This window comes from Eleginops maclovinus, chromosome 8 (genome assembly GCF_036324505.1).
Source record: "Eleginops maclovinus isolate JMC-PN-2008 ecotype Puerto Natales chromosome 8, JC_Emac_rtc_rv5, whole genome shotgun sequence".
Classification (NCBI taxonomy): Eukaryota; Metazoa; Chordata; class Actinopteri; order Perciformes; family Eleginopidae; genus Eleginops; species Eleginops maclovinus.
This window is the reverse complement of record NC_086356.1, coordinates 19,685,491-19,703,188: the sequence shown is the minus strand read 5'-3', so window position 1 is coordinate 19,703,188 and position 17,698 is coordinate 19,685,491. Positions and strand designations below refer to the sequence as shown.

The window sequence follows — 17,698 nt, the reverse complement described above, 5'->3', positions numbered from 1 at the left end:
TGTGGCCAGATGTCGTCAAGTTTAACACGGAATTAAATACAAAAGTACAGTGCTCTCTAGTGGCAACCTAGGGTTGATGACTAGGCCTAAATGCAAACTAATGTAACAATACAAATATTTAATCACTAACAGAGTGCTGGAGCACAGAGTTAAGGTGCATTTACTTGAATTGCTTTAATTATGAGTATTTCCAACGAATCTATTACATTTAGTTTCATCCTATTGTATTCTCATGGTAAAATGTATTCATGCATGCACCATTTTCTCTGCATTTTTATTAATACACTTCTTTTGCAAGGAGTTAAATATTACAGCTCTTGAGTATATGAAAAAGTCTTTAATTCTGAGAAGCTTTTTGTTTTTTATAGAATACTTTGTTGCTCCTCTTCATTAATTTACAACTAGAAGATCTACAAAGAGAAATACTACTGAGTAATTAACATACATTCTTCAGTAAAGTGCTAAATCATTACCATCTAAAATAATCTTTGAAAAACTGATTATATATCTGTTCTCTACATTTCTGCCCATTTCTCTGACAATTTAGCAGAAATCTGCACAATACTGCCACTTAAACTATACAACTCTTCCTCTTTAATCCAGACAAAATGAACATATCATTCGCACTAAAATGTAATTTTTTTTGTAGAAAAATGTTTGTACTTTTTTATTTTAGTTACATTTTTACTTCAGTATTTGCTCTTATTTCCATTTTAATTCCTTTTACTGTGTCTATGTTTGCAATACACCAAGGCAAAGTCCTTCCTCCAGATGATGATTTAACATTTTGTAAGAGCAATAGTGTTTATTTCCTTATCACGTGTCAGAATGGTACAAAAGGTAGGGTCTGAAGGTTATAAATGAAGTTCAGGAGTTCTTTGTGAAAGACTTCCTGCTCAAAAGGCCGGTGTTCAGTCCGCTCGGCGACAATTCATGAATAAAGGCTTTTTCACGTGTGATTAAAATAATCCACTTTACAGTTTATCTTCAAAAACAGTCGCTGTTAATGTTCACAAGTTGAGCAAACTCATGCTGCAAAATGAAGAAGAAGAAGAAGTGAAACCCCCCCCGATCAACAGGCACCAGAACAGAGCTGAATCAATCGTACATAGTAAATACAATCATATTTTAAAACATATTTTATACATAGGTGGAGATTAGATCAATGCATTCATGGCAGTTTAAATGATGTGATGAATTTTCTAAAAATGCACACAGAAATATTACAGATACTAGCAGTGCGTGAGCTCACCCCCACTGTCACTGTGTTCGATTGTCAGGGTTTTTTTGTTGTGAAATTCTGTCTTTTTTCAGCAGGAAAGGAAAACATTGTAGATCCAAATGATTGAATCCTTTAAAACGATCAATGTCACATACATTAAAATAAAACTACTTCTTAAGGCATATTACATGAATACAGACTCTTCTATTTTTAAAATAACTTCAGGATAGGCAACACTATTTTTTGGGCGCTTTTGCGCCAAAAACAAATTTGAAATCATCAAAATTAAAGTGCTAGCATAACAGTTTTAAAGTAATCTTTCTGTAAGTCATTTAAACTTCCTTCTTTGTGGGGCCCCACAATAAGCTGACTGACGTCGGCCCAGACTGATTTCCTGACGCTGACTTGCAGGAAACGTGATTCTGGCTGGAGGATTTTAATGTGACTCAGAGGGGAAGTGACTCTGTTAAGCTGTGGATGTAAATCCAGAAATAAGCAGGATGAAAGGTGACTGAAAAATATTTGGCTGACTGCAGAGGTGTCTTGCTGACGTACACCGACCCTGACAGAGCTGAGACGGAGGAAGAGATTTATGAAAGTAATTCTTGCAAATCCAAGGTTCGTATAACTTCCCAGACATAGCTTTAGATACATTTCTATGACTCACTCAAACTTAAAGATAAATAAAACTGCTGTCTGAGCATACATTGAAGGTTGAACTGGGGTCAGAAAAGTATTTTTAGCGGTGACTATCCAGCCTCTGATGACACTGGATACAGAGAGTGACGGGCATTGTCTGAACGTCCTAACATGACTCTGCGCTGCAGGAGCAGATGTTTAGTGTCAGCAGCACTGGAAGCTGCACTGCACCACTCAAATCAGCCACGTTACCGTGTCAGATGAACATTGGAATCATGCACAATACATCCTGATACTTTATATCTACAGCCAGATAATGCTAAATAATTGAGCTAGAAATTAACAATACTTGCATATGTGCAATTATTGTTTGGCATCCAACAGCTCACTTTCTGCAATAGTTAAAAACTAGTTTTGGCACCACACAAATGAAATTAGTGCAAAGAAATAAAGCCTTTTAAAATCATGATATTGTTTGGAAAGTGCATGCATGCTAGAAAAGCGGAGGTTTCCTTTAAGTGATGGTGTTTCTCTGGTGGTTGTGTTTTGTCTGTGACCTTTGTTCACAAGCTTAAAACTGGATGGAGTCAACAACAGTCTGACTGAAGCTGTTTATACTAATGACCCCTAGAAGGGCATTTGGATTCAGCCGGGGGCCTCAGTGAAACACTTCACTGTGAAGAACAAAGGTGCAATTGTATTATTACAGAAAGTTCCCTTGAATATCCTGAAAAAAAAGAAGAAGGTACAATCAAAGAGAAACAGCTGGTAACAATAAGACCACATACCATACAACTCATATGCATGAAACAAAGACATTAAACATTTCTGCTATACATTTTACAACAGTGATGTTTGTGATCATTAACGGGGCGTACAGCTTGTAAAACACAAGGCCATATTAGCAACGAGATGCCTGGCTGGAGTTAACATAGCAGGGTTACTCCAAATGATGCTATTAAACCCTACATCTTAACAGGAAAAGTGTTTCAAGCACATGCTGCACTCATTTGGACCGTGAATGTGGAAATTACACATTGGTCCTACTCTCTCTGGGAATAAGTGTTGCTCTCATGTAGGTCGGTCAGAACCAGTTTCCCATTTATCCTCATCTCGCTCTCTAATGGATAAACAAATAGCTGACAAATGTCCAGTTTACCCTCGAGTAAACTGACATGATAAATAAAGAGGCAAATGTACAAACATCGGAGAGCTTGAGTCACTACACTCTCTGTGTGACTCCTGCAGGAGGTAATACTCATAAAAATACATTAAAAAGTACCATGATTCCACCTTGTTTCATTAGTCTTAATTATCTTCTGGTTGTTTGATAAGCAATGTGCAAGCTTGCATACATTTTAAAGAGATAGTTCAAGCTCATTTTAATAATACACGTGTTCCTCTTACTTGTAGTGCTGATCTATATTGTTTTGGTTTGAGTCAACCAGTTTTACTGCACCAAACTCATAAAATCATATTGTTTTCTAGAAATCCTGACCAGGTTACATTTAAGAGATTTTAGAATTTTGCAACTTGGAATTCAATTTATGACTAATTTTACTTGCATCTTTTCAATTATTCAGATCTGCGTGTATTTAATGCAAGAAGCATTTGGTGTATCCTTTAAAAAATATATTTTACTAGCTTCTTTGAATTTTTTAAAGACAATAAGATAAAATAAGATTATTAATCCCAAACTGGGAAACATGTTTTGTTGCAGCAAAACAAACAATCCTAAATAAGTCTAAAATCATAAAATCCTCCTTCCCATGTCGTAGCGTTTACAAAACTTGGAATATTAATTTATTTGACAAATTGACGCCTCAATTTTTTGTTAAATTGAACACATTTCTAGGATTTTCTTATCTCTACTCAAGATAATGTTTAAAACCTTTAGGAACTTATTAACAGTTCAGCTAAAAGAGGAGGCCTTAAATGTATAAGTCTCACGCTGTCATCTTAGCACCACAAGCCAAGTGCAGCCATCCCTATGATCTCAGGCAAATCACACAGATAATCTAGATTGAAAAAGCAGTACAGGTTGGAGGTCAAATATGTGTTTCTGCTTTGAACTGTCCTTTTAACAAAGACAAATAAATCAACTGTTTTTGATCCTGTACCTTTAGCACAGGGACTCTTCCTTCCTGTCAGCAGGGGACACCTGGTGTTTGTACAATCGAGACAGTGAAACAACCTGTATCCGCCTCATTTGAACAAAGGTCACTGAAGATCTTTGACTGCAGCTTCATGTTTCACAAGGACTCTGGAATAAAGTCTTGAACAAAACAACAAATCAAAGGCTGTGTTTTACTTCAATGCTGAATCAAAACCAATGTTGGGTAGTGCTTAAAAGCACCATGTTGTGAATCTGGAATAAAGTAAAGGTCTAATTACAATATACTTTACATGAGTAATGTGAGCGGAATCATGCAAATTAAATATATCGAAATAGGACATGATTGTAAAGAGAGGCAAAATGAAAAGTCCAACAAGAACGCGGCATTGCTCCCCCGCTGCTCCCACACGGCCTGCGTTATCCATTAACAACTGCAGGGTTAGACATTGCACTGTAGAAATGTTCCCTTATGTCCTTTAATCAGTCTTTCAAGTTAAGGCCTTGGCTGTGTGATCCGCTGATGAGCTGTGTTACTTTGTTCGCATAAAAAAGGGCATTGGAGTAGTTGGGCGTACGTTTTAGACCCTTAAGAAAACCCTTTTTGTCGCCACTGATTGGCTGTCAGTCACACTAACATTTTGCTGACATATGCCAGAAACTGCAAATGTCGTTGTAAAAATGTTCATATTTTGAGTCTCAAGGCCAGAGGACGGTCAGGCAAACACTGCTGTGAGCACGTCTGATGTGTGCATGTTTCCCATGATCAGCAGAAAAAGGTTGAATCCCGTGTTTTTTTGGTTCTCTTTCTTTAACAGGTTTTCTTCAGTGAGGTCTTTCAGTGGCATGCATACGTACCTGCTTGCATCTTAATATTCAGGATGGCGTTACAAAAAAAACACACATTATAATACCACCTGTCACTGGCAATGTCTTTCCTTGTGATCCGAAAAGACATCCTTGGAGGAAATTTGACCTCCCTAGCACCTTCAAAAAACATGTTATAGCAGCTTTTCTCAGGCCACGTCCTTGAGGAGCAGGCATCTTCAACATCCCCTGCTTGTACCCTTACATTCAGTATATGATTGCAGAAAAGCCGCCTTACTGAAGCATCTTTCCTTCCAATAAGACATCCTCGGAGGAGATTTGACATCCCAAGCACCACCAAAAAACATGGCAAACTCTCAAGGGTTTTCCCGCCTTTACAAACAAAAATTCCCTTCTTGATTACTTCCTAAAATCAGACTCCTCTCAGGCTTGCTCCTTATCGGCCCTCCACAGCTGCTCCTTGACCTCCGGAGGCAGCGTGTTGAACAGGTCCTCCTCCACCACCAGGCTGCTCCTCTTCAGCAGCCGACACTCGCCCAGCTCCACCGGCAGACACTCCAGGCGGTTCCCTCTCAGCTCCAGCTGCGTCAGCCCCGTCAGCTCCCCGAAGCGCGATGGCAGCGTCTGCAGACAGTTGTTGCCCAGATTTAAAGTACGCAGCTTCTTGCACTTGAAGAGCTCCGGGGGCAACGACTCGATCTTAAGAGGAGAGAGACAGAATCATGAGGAGGGGAGGTTAACATTTTCATTTAAAAAACTGAAACTACACTGCACACTTCTATGATGTACTTCTTATTGTTAATGGGATGGTACCTTTCTGAATATTTTACATAGAGTATTCTGTACATTTGGCTTGACACAAATAAAAAGGGTTTAGCACATTTGACCCTAATGCACCAGGACTTACTACTTCGGCTTATTTGAAACCTATTATGTATATCTGCATTTTTTTGGTCTTGTTCTAAGTGTTTGATCTTAATAGTTTATTGTAATTATTCTAAGTCAATTGGGATAAAAGCATCAGCTAAATTAAATGTAATGTAATATATTAGCTGTAGAATAAGAGGAATATATGCATAATTCAATTACTGTCTCAAACATCATGCCACTTTCAGCAGACAGTTAACAATGAACATATTTTTGCTAACTTTAATACATATTTCAATAGTAAAATTAAAAGTTTTTTTACCGTGGAAATTCTGGTTTAAAAATGTATACATTTTGAAATTGCAACCAGGCTCTGGTTGGTGATTACACATCTATCTTAAATGTGTTTTTAAAATTAGTCTCAAGGCCTAAATCATCCTATTTATAATTTTCCTTGTTTGTCCTCACATTCCCTGTCCAAAAGAAATCATAAAACACCTGCATGGACACACAATATTCACATAACACAACTCATTGCCTTGATAAAGGTTCCGCAGCGTACAGAGGACTGAGGCAGGAGAAGCATTAAAGACCTCAGACACAGAGGAGTCCCGTTTAATGGACACATTTCTGGCTGCTCAAACCTGCTGGAACCCATTTCCAATGTGCAACAATACTAACCCAGTAAACAGCAGTAATAGAAACCTTACTGAAAACACATGAGGAACAGCGCTCTGAGGAGAACTCACTGTGAGCACAATGAACCCCTACACTACAGATAAAATGAACCCTTTTTGAGATGAGGTCTAAATTCAATCCTGATAAAAAACATCTCTTTAAATACCTCCAGCTGAGAAGCTTTGTCAACGCTAATCAAACTGAAGCACTGGAGACCCCCACACTCATCTTTGGAGGAAATGAGAAAGGGTTGTTATCATCTTTCTCATTTGAGAATCCACATGTAGGTTAAATCCATGGCAGCCTGCAGACTGAGTTTCAGACGAAGACTGGAAAAAAGCATTGTTGCTGCTCATACCAGGTCTATTATTAACCGACTGAAACTAATACAGTATAATGGTTGATGAGAACATATGTGACCCTGGTTTAAACCGATACAACAGAAATATAACAGATGCACAAACCCACACAATCAAAGGGAGCAGTGCAGAGGGATTCAAGTGTTCTGGGAGGAGGTTCGATAGAGAAGATCATTTCAAAGCAGAATTTACTGGACTCAAAGTTTTTTCTGTTGGGTTTGTATCCAGAAGAGCATTAATAGAGTAAACATGAGCGAACATTGATAGACCTCAGCTTACTCTGCGCCAAAACCTGTATTGCACTGTTTTGGGAAAAGGCTCACAGCCCAAGCATCCCTCATTGGTTGCGACTGGTGCTGGCTCCATTGGAGGAGATATCCATTATATTAAGGTCCAGACATCATGTGAACATATGGAGGCCCTTCATTAATGAGGTAAAGGATCTGATTTGATCTAATGTTGAGGAAAGGATGAATAGAGGCAGTTCCTGGGGCTGTGTAATGTGTATATATAATAACAGCAATAACCCTAGGTTACATAGTTTGATTTTACAAAGTTTGAACTTATTTTATTTTATTATTCCTGAAACCTACTTGCACCATTATGTCTATTGCATTATTTGATGCAGTTTGTATGTCTTTTTCTTATATGTCTTTGACATAGCATTGCAAGCATATTGTATGTTGCATCATTGGACGGAATTTTCATTGCCAAAACTGCATAGTAGCTATTTCGCACATGATAAACAAAGTTGGGGTAAAATGAAGGATTACATAGAAAGTGAGAATAAGCTTTTACTAAAATAAAACATGGACTAAATTTAAGTGATTTCTCCTCTCACCCGGTTTGCTGTGACAGCGAAGTACTGCAGGTTCTGCAGGAAGCCGACGTCAGCGTGAATGCTGGTCAGGTTGTTGTGACTCAGGTCGAGGAAGCGCAGCTTGCGGCAGAAAAACAGCTGGCTGGGGATTTTCTCGATCTTGTTCCTGTTCAGGTACAGCCGCTCCATGTTGGTGAGCGTGCCGATCTGGATGGGGATGTAGGCGATCTGGTTGTACCAGAGCTTCAGGCACACGAGGCGGTGCAGGTGTTGGAAGCTGATGATCTCCTCGATGGTCTTCAGGTTGTTGTCCTTCAGGTCTATCTCCTGCAGGTTGTGCAGGCTGAAGATGGAGTGCGGGATGCGTTCGAGGTCGCAGCGGACCAGCTCCAGCTCCGTCAGGTTCACCATCTTCTTCAGGCTGTTGAGCACCATCAGCTTGGTGCCCTCGTTGTTGATGGAGAGCTTCTGCAAGTGCACGCCCACGTCTGTCACCACCTGTGGCAGCTTGGTCAGGTTGCTTTTCAGACGCAGCACTTTGAGCCTCTTGAGCTCGCGGAGCCCATCGATGACGATGAAGCGATTGTTATCGGCGCTGAGGTTCCCGGTGAGGTGCAGCTCACTGAGGTTCTTCAGGCTGTAGATCCACAGGGGGATCTCCTTGATGTCTGTGAACTTAATGTGAAGAGACTTCAGGTTCTCTCGCAGAAAAGCAAGAGCTGGAGCCTCAATTTTAGCCGGTGTGTGATAGAGCCACATCTCCCTGAGGTTGGAGAGCTGGGCGATGATTGGTGGGATGGTAACATCGGGGATGAGCTCCAGCTTTAGTACCTCTAGCTCGATCAGATCAAAAACAGTGTCTGGGATCCCGCTGAGCATGAAGAGGTGCAGCTCCAGCTTCTCCTGCGAGTTCTTGGTGATGCGTTGCCTCAGTTTCTCCAGTGTCCACTCATTATTCAGGTTCAGCTGCCTCAGTTTGTTCTCGCTCACCTCGGACAGGAACACGGCGAAGCGCTTGGAGTACAGAGGGTCGTACTGATCTATCATGTGCAGCATGAAGGCAAAGTCATTCTTCAGGTCAGGGATGTCTCTGTAGCTGCTCTCCTCACGGATCGATTCAAAGGAGTACCGCTTGAGGGAGCGGCTGAGCATCCAGCAGAGAGTGTACATGCAGATGAGACCGTAAACCCCCACCAGGCTGATGTAGAAACACGCCAGAATCTTGAAGAGAGTCGCTAACGGGTGAGCGCAGTAGAAGGTGCTGTAGCCCGTGAGCTTCTGGATGTTCACAGTGCACACCACACTGAACCTGATGTAGCGCACATAGTAAGCCGTGTAGCAAATTATCAGTATAAACTTGATGACTTTGATGATGGTCTGCCGTATGTAGAGGCGGTACACGATATCCCCTTCCTCCACATGGATCCTGAACTTCTTGACCTTCTCAAAAAGAGCCTTCGCCTGCTCCCCTTCTTTTTTATCCAAAACCCCGGTTTCAGAGCGATCCACAATCCCCTGTTCAATCCTGGACTTTGTTCGCTGGAGCATGGGGACACTGGCCTCCACATCCTCGCTCACGCAGGAGGCCTTCTTATCCATGGAGCCGTTCATTTTACCATGGGGCTTTGAGTCGCTCTCCTCCACCACGGTCTCGGACAAAGCTCTGGTTGTCCATGGCGAGTCGAAGCACTTGAGGAGGATGGAGACAAAGTGTTCAAGTTTGGAGCTTGTGCGGGGGAACTTGAACCAGAAGTTGCTGCAGGCGAGGAAGATGAGGGTGTGGAGGAGCACCAGGTAGGGGAAATATTTGGCAAACCAGTGCAGTTTATTCTCGTAGCAGACGGCGTCGACGTAGTTGTACTGATGCCGGTCAAGGTCGTACTGGATGCCTTTCGGTTCCGGTGCATAGGCGACGCTCACGTTCGGGACCGGCATTGTCTCGCAGGACTTGTTGACCACCCACTTGCAGGGCAGGCAGATCATCTTGTCCTGCGTGACCTGCAGCGTGCCGCCGAACACCGCGATCATCAGCATGACCACCGAGATGTAGTCGGTGAAGACGTCCCACCATGGCTTCAGGATACGGTACGCCGGCTGCGTGTCGGCAAAATACCGGAGCTCTGTGATGGGAATCATGATGGTTTATCTAAAAAGAAACAGAGAAAACAAGGGAATGAGGTGGTGACATGTAACACCTTAAAATGTGTTGGGGTGAACCTTAGGAAATCGAACTGTTCTTTAATAGTGGGAAAATGCTGTTGTAGGGCTGCCTCTGAGCGAAGCTAAAACAATAAGTTGAATAATCGGTAAATCAATAGGGAGTAATTCAGTAACTTTCCTCATAATTAAAGTTTCAGTTTGAGATCTTTACTTGTCCCGAGGGGCAATTGCTGCACATAATATAGACACATAATAAAGGCACGTACAAATACAAAAGTAATTAAAAATATTAATTAAAAGTTGCACGCGTAAGAAAAAGGAGGAACACAAGAAAAGATGATTGATGACGTTTGCTTTGTTATTTAGTCCTTTTGGATAGTCCTTTTGGGTGATTTTGACAGTTACATAAAACAAGCAATTTAAAGATTCTTTGGGCTATTTTAATCACACAACTAATGAATATTTTAACTATGAATTAATTTCATTTCTATCCCAAAATGTAAGGGAGCATCTTCCAACTACCGTACTTGTTTTGGTGGATCATTATTCAAACACCTGATGACATTCAATTTAAGGTAATTAAAACACTGAAAAAAACTGAAAATCATCCCATTTCAAAGTATGAAACTGTTAAATGTTTTAAGTGTATGCTTTAAAAAAATGCATCAAACTATAAATGGTATATCAAAACAATGTTGGCTTTAATCATGGACTGATTAAAGCCAACGCCTGTGTATAATCAGCTTCTTTAGGAATGGAGAAAACATTTCATTCATGCCTCATTCAGAGCGACATTCCCCCTTCTGCCATTTACATCTAAGTCAAAGGAATTAAAGGACGTGTCATTAAACTTTTAACGAGTCCTGTGTTACTCATTTTATGAAATGTCTCACTCAATGCCAACATACTGAGAGCCTTTAGTAAACATCATGCATGCCATTTAAACATTTGTACAGAATCACAAACAGATCTTCCTATGCTCTGGTTTATCAAATCCTTTAATCCTTCCTCCAAAATGTGGAGGTTACTACCATATATTTCCTGGATACGCTGCCTGTCCTGCATGTGACCACACACCCTGCAGCTCAGAGACTGCCGAGTTAGCTGAAGGACCACAGGCCCTGACACAGCACACATGTTTATACAAGTCCTGTTTCCTCATTGTGCTCCTCATCTGCAGCAGGGCACAAACATCTTCATGGCTCAGTGAAGTTGTTACAGGGTTTTCTTTTTTGGGGTAATAATTATACATCTTTCCAAGGTTAACAAACAGGCATATCAATGAGATTTAGTATAATGTGAACACTGAAAAGACTGAAACGCTGACTTTAATTAAAGGTATTATGCAGATTTCACATATCTGTATTAAGCAATACTATCAAGTTAAATAGAAAATATTAGGTTCAACTTGATATTATTGCTTTCAAGTAACCTTATGTGGAGATTGTTGACATAATACATTTAATTAAAGTCATTATCACAGTACACCACCAAACTGCTTTGACAACCTTTTTTATCCCGCAGAACACAAGAGTTCCTGGTTTTCTGTTCGTTGATATTAGTTCATTTGAGCTATTGTGTGGATACTAACAATATTATATTTGAGTTGGACAGAGTTTGTGCTTTGATACAAATTATGAGGCCAGATCGTTGCAAATAGACAACGCTGGTGCTACAGTAAGGGCCATAAAAACATAAAAAAGCCCTTTAAAACCACACAGAATAAGTATCAGAATGACTAGGGATACTTAACAACTTCAAATGGAAAACTCTAAATTGGAAGTGATAAGGAGGCTGAAAACAAAGAAACCCTAAAACCAAAAGGCCTCCCAGGCGTCAGTTTACACTCTATACAGTACACGTGAGTAATGAAAGAAATACAGCACCTTTTCCTTCTTCTCGTGGCCTAACACATACTGGACTCAATGCAAGTGAGAATTGGATCATGAGGGTCTTAGATCTTCTCATGATTGGATGTCCATTAAATTGCTGAGTCGCCTAACGCAAAACTGATTGCCAGCTATTTGGATTGAGCTTTTAAATCTTTTTTGCGAGACCTTCCCTAATTGAAGCTTCATCAGCTGCAGGATTAGCTGTTTTTATATCACTGCACTATAAATATCTTTGGGTTTTCTCAGTGATAAAATGATCATTAACTCACATAATTTCTAATAAGGTAACAAATAGTCTGTAAGACTCTGACAACTCAATCTTATAATGAGATTAACACTAATGTACAATAATTATATAATGCAAAATGCAACTAACAACTATAAGAGGTGTGTCTCCTCTACAGATGTTATCTTTCCACAATTCATGTATTTGAGGGGTTTTTCATATTTATTCACCTGATGATGCTGAGTTCAGCTAAAGTCCACACAAACAGGTCGATAAACCTAGGTATAAACACACTCTATACAGTACACGTGAGTAATGAAAGAAATACAGCCACCTCAGCACCTTTTCCTTCTTCATTATATCATCACTTCTGCTTCCTATTTTAAAAGACAGTTGGGAGGAGTGGATAGAACAAAACTCAGAATAGTATCTCCCTATCTGCTCTGCCCACCCCTTGATTAAAGTAAAAGGATGAAAGAGGATATCTGGTTAAGTGGCCACAAAAACAGCCTTGTTTTATCCAGTTCTAACCAGAATGGCAGTACAGTCACTGTGGGCCTCCTCTGTTAGGATACAGATTCACTTCAAGTCAGAAAACACAGCACACACAATCTGCAAAGACACTTCCAACTTCTGATCATTCACATCTTAGACAGCAATGCAGTTTCCATTCTAATGTATGGCTACAGTTGAATTACACATCGACACCAGGGAAGATAACATGTTAAGGCTTGAACAAAAACAAGCCTACTATCACTGAGTCCTGTTGCCACAAACAGATAAGAGAAACTTGAAGCAGTTACCTGATTTAAACTCAAGACAATGTCCTATCAGATGACGGCACTGAAGAGGTAAAGTAAACTCTGACAACATGATTCATATCTTAAAATAAGGGCTTTTGCAGAGCTTCGTGCAAGCATCCAGTTCCAGTAAATATCTTTATTATAAAGCTCCTAGATGTGTTTCATAGTATCCTGGCAGCATAAAAAATGAAGAGCAGCTTATCTCAGCTTTCCCTCATGTCACTGCACGTCTGCCCAAAACACTCCTCCAGGATTTCTCCTTTGAGGCACTGAAGCTATCTCATCCCTCCCTCCAAAACAAGAGGAATGACGTCCAAAAGTCACAATTAAAACCGGATTAAAAACAGAAAAAGGTCAAGACTGGATTAAGGCGTAAAGGCGATTCTGTTCTTGGCTTCCTGCTTGTATATTTCTCCTGAGTTTGTCCCTGAACAGAGCTCCTTTTGTTCAGCAGTTTTTGTCGATGAGGTTCTGAGGCTGATGGAGCTGCAGGTGAACCTGGCTGCTGTGAAACCAATATATTACAGCCAGCTACAATTTCCCTCAAGGACATAAGACTCTCCAACTAGAGGCAAACAGGAACATAGAAGGAGAATTCTGATTGTTTTTAAACATTATTACTATTATATCTTTATTGAAGGACTATCAAAAAGAGAGGAGATGCTATCAAAGAGCAATTGGTCCAATACTTTGGTTCATGACCAAATATTGTAGAAACTCGGCAAACCCGGGACTGTCTCAATCCTCCACTGTATGCAAATAAACATGTGCACACTTTCCATTTGCAAAGACCAAATTCATTGTTTTGGCAGCAGCGCACTTTCTGTGCCCCATCTTCAGAACCTTCAAAAGAAGGAACCGCTGGCTGTTAATCTTACTTGGTAACATTTGCATTTGTTTGAATGTTGATTATGTACATTATTCTTTTTCAAACACAATTTAATGATATCTGAACAATATAGATGGGTCTTTTAAAATGAATCGGCTAACAATTTGAACCTCGGCAGATTTTTAAAGGGATCGATCACAAAGCCTTGCTCCAGCTGTATTTAGCCATGTTATCTGATAACCCAGGACACATCATAATGCCAAATATTTGAGGTCTTGTATGGTTTTGTATGAACCTTAACCTTGTGTTAGCCGGCAACTTGTCCAGGGTGTAGCCCCTCACCTCTAACCCAGTGCATGCTGGGATAGGCTCCAGACCTGTTTTAACTTTTAAGATGATAAGTGGTTTGGAAAAAGGGCAGATGCATGGAAATATGGATGGAGCCAGTGATTCTCTAATTGTTGGCTTGAATTTTTACTACATTCCATTAGATGGATATTTGCTTTTTGTTTTAAGAACAAGTCTCAATAATTTCCTTGCAAAAAATTTTCCATTTAGAGGATGGAATACACCCAAAGTCTTAGAGGCATCAGAGAATTACTGACTGCCACCATCTCGATGGTGCACACTATGATACACCTGGATGGACATTAGGAGATTTTTGCACCAGTTTGTAGTTGTTAAAAGCATCCAGATCCCAGAGCTGTGTCCACAGCATGCAGTCCAGGCTCGTGGCCTAACACATACTGGACTCAATGCAAGTGAGAATTGGATCATGAGGGACTTAGATCTTCTCATGATTGGATGTCCATTAAATTGCTGAGTCGCCTAACGCAAAACTGATTGCCAGCTATTTGGATTGAGCTTTTAAATCTTTTTTGCGAGACCTTCCCTAATTGAAGCTTCATCAGCTGCAGGATTAGCTGTTTTTATATCACTGCACTATAAATATCTTTGGGTTTTCTCAGTGATAAAATGATCATTAACTCACATAATTTCTAATAAGGTAACAAATAGTCTGTAAGACTCTGACAACTCAATCTTATAATGAGATTAACACTAATGTACAATAATTATATAATGCAAAATGCAACTAACAACTATAAGAGGTGTGTCTGCTCTACAGATGTTATCTTTCCACAATTCATGTATTTGAGGGGTTTTTCATATTTATTCACCTGATGATGCTGAGTTCAGCTAAAGTCCACACAAACAGGTCGATAAACCTAGGTATAAACACACTATATAGACAAAAGTATTGACACACTCCTCTTCATCATTGAATTCAGGTGTTTCATTCAGTCCCATTGCCATAGGTGTATCAAATAAGCACATAGCCACGCAGTCTGCCTTTACAAACATGTGTGAAAGAATGGGTCGTTCTAAAGAGCTCACTGAGCTCGAAAGTGGTCCTGTTATAGGATGCCACCGTTGCAACAAGTCACAGTCAAGCGTGGGATGGAGTGGTATAAAGCAGCCACTGGACTCTGGAGCAGAGGAAACGTGTTCTGTGGAGCGACCAATCATGCTTCAATATCTGGTAGTCTGATGGACCAGTCTGGGTTTGAAGAATGCCAGGAGAACGTTACCTGCCTGACTGCATTGTGCCAACTGTAAAGTGTGGTGGAGGAGTTGATAATACTATGGGATGTTTTTCTGGGGTTGGCCTCGGCCCCTTAGCTCCAGTGAAGGGGGTTCTTAATGCTTCATCTTACCGACTCATTCTGGACAATTCTATGCTTCCAACTTTGTGGAGACAGTTTGGAGAAGGCCCTTTTCTGTTCCAGCATGACTGTGCCCCAGAGCACAAAGCAAGGTCCATAAAGTCATGGAGGGATGGGTTTTGTGTGGAAGAACTGGACTGGCCCGCACAGAGCCCTGACCTCAACCCCAGTGAACACCTTTGGGATGAACTAAAACAGAGATTGAGAGCCAGGCCCTCTCGTCCAACATCAGTGTCTGACCTCACAAATGCTCTTCTGGAAGAATGGGCAGAAATTCCCAGACACACTCCAAAATCCTGTCGAAGAAGCGTGTAATTGAGAAGCGTGGAATCACGCTTCTCAATTACAGCTGCAAAGGGGGAACCAACTTCATATTAATGCCTAAGAATGTGGAATGGGATGTCATAAAAGCCCCTGTAGGTGTAATGTGTAGGTGTCCCAATACTTTTGTCAGTGTATCAAGATATTTGGGCTCAAAGTTTTGCCCACCACTGAACGGCATAATATAAAACTGAATTTATTTCCTGTTGCTGGAGACTAAAGGAAGATAGGAACCAATCCATCTGCCCATCCCTGACAGAGGTATTTGCAGCAGAAGGGGCACTGTTTGAGTTTTGACCAGGTCTGACTGGTTCTGCCTCAGGCAACACTACTTTCATTTTCATGATATGACACCCACAAACACACTAATATGACTATGGGCCATTCAAAACTACATTTCTGTGACTGTAATTATTTAGTGAATATGTATCCAAGCACATAATCACAATACAAGTATCAAACCACCCACATAAGCTTTTAATGATACTGTATCCTTGTATTACTAAGATAATATAGGTCTTTAAACCTGCAATATTATGATATATTTGTGTTAGGGCAAGATTAATTCCTTAAACAACTCAACAATATACCACAAAAAATGCTGTAATTCACAATGGGAATATTATAACACTTATTAAAGTCAGAATTCTGACTTTTTCTCAGAAATCTGATATTAAAGCCAGAACTCAATTTATATTTGTATTTTACTTTTGGTCACAATAGGTTGGCCCTGATCTTTTTCCGTACTAAAAAGCTGTTGCAACTCACTCAGTTTCCTTATAAGAAAATAAAATATCTTGAAGATCTATTGTTGTTTGTCATAATACAGGAATAACCCTGATAGACGAAATGTAACATGATCTCTAATATTTCATTATGTTTGATTAAAGTGTGGGTGTGAAAATGTCTGATAAAATAACATGTTGTTTACCACAATATTAAGCTTTCATTATGTGCCTTTTCCCCACAACACGGAGCACCGACAGGAGACGATATTTCACGCCGATGTCCAGCTCCTACGCTGCGGCAGAGAAACCGCTTTGAACCGCTCTATAGCTATTCTTTCTGGTTTAACGGACAAATGAAAAAGACCCACCTGTTGTATTAAAGATGGAGTCTCTCAGCTCCGCCACACACGGGTGACACATTTCTCACACGCTTCTCAGCAGCGGGGGGCTGGTCGGACACCGGGCCGGAGCCCCGTACAGCAGTGACGGAGGAGAAAACACCATTACGTTCCTTGGCTGTACCAGAGACCCGACTGCCGCTACATGAGACTGAGGGGAGGATGTGCTAACACATAGATCCCTTCAAAATAAAAGCACAACAGTATCATGGATTTTTAAAAAAATCTATAAGCATATAAAACAAATCTCAATTAGAGCGCGAACATGATGTCGGTGGTGGAGAAAGTATACAGATTATTTACTTTACTTTAATGAACGTACTAATACCACACTGTAAAAATACTAAATGCAAGAGAGATACATCAAGAGTAGTACTTAAGTTAAATAAGTATAATTAGGAAAATGTATTTACAAATACAAAGTATTTGGATCAAAAGTTCGCAAAGCGAAAATAACTTGTGAGTATGTTAGTATTTTAAAATATATTAAAGCAAAAGCAAGAAAATGTCTTAGTTCCAATTGAGTTTATTTTAGTTACTTAAATATGTTGGTTGAAAGTTTAAGCCATACCAAGAAATCATATTTTAAATATATTTAAAACGTTTTTAAAAAAAATCCTTAATAGTACTGCGTGTCAAAATCTGAGTTTATAAAGTAAATACATCTGTAAAACAAATGTGGTGGAGTTATATATATATATATATATATATTTATTTTATTCCATCACATTTGTTTTACAGATGTATTTACTTTATGAAGTATATATAATATACACTTAGACAAATATTATACACACACACACACACACACACACACACACACACACACACACACACACACACACACGTCATTAGACAAAGTGAAAATAGCCAAACTTTAACAACCTACAAGTTATTTCAAAAGATGAACATGTCATTGACACCAAAACTGTAGTGGTAAACCTCACACAACTTCAGAAAAGCATTAAAATAAACTTTCCGATACGACTGTTCCTGTGGGACAATAGACTGAATGTTGGCTAAACAAACATTTGATCTTTTAAATAAAAACTGAATTATCTCTGTAAATCTCATTGCGCAGAATATCAGAT

General features: G+C 39.9%; 1 protein-coding gene across 1 annotated transcript; it reads right to left on the bottom strand.

The window, feature by feature from the left end:
- Window positions 1-317: 317 nt before the first annotated feature.
- Window positions 318-16,736, bottom strand: lrrc8aa (leucine rich repeat containing 8 VRAC subunit Aa). Its single transcript, XM_063889671.1, has 3 exons — window positions 16,578-16,736; window positions 7,548-9,672; window positions 318-5,501 (listed from the first exon to the last, which is right to left on the bottom strand). The coding sequence occupies exons 2-3, from the start codon at window positions 9,660-9,662 to the stop codon at window positions 5,226-5,228; spliced, it is 2,391 nt and encodes a 796-aa protein (XP_063745741.1). The 5' UTR covers window positions 9,663-9,672; window positions 16,578-16,736; the 3' UTR covers window positions 318-5,225.
- Between the last annotated feature and the right edge of the window lie 962 nt (window positions 16,737-17,698).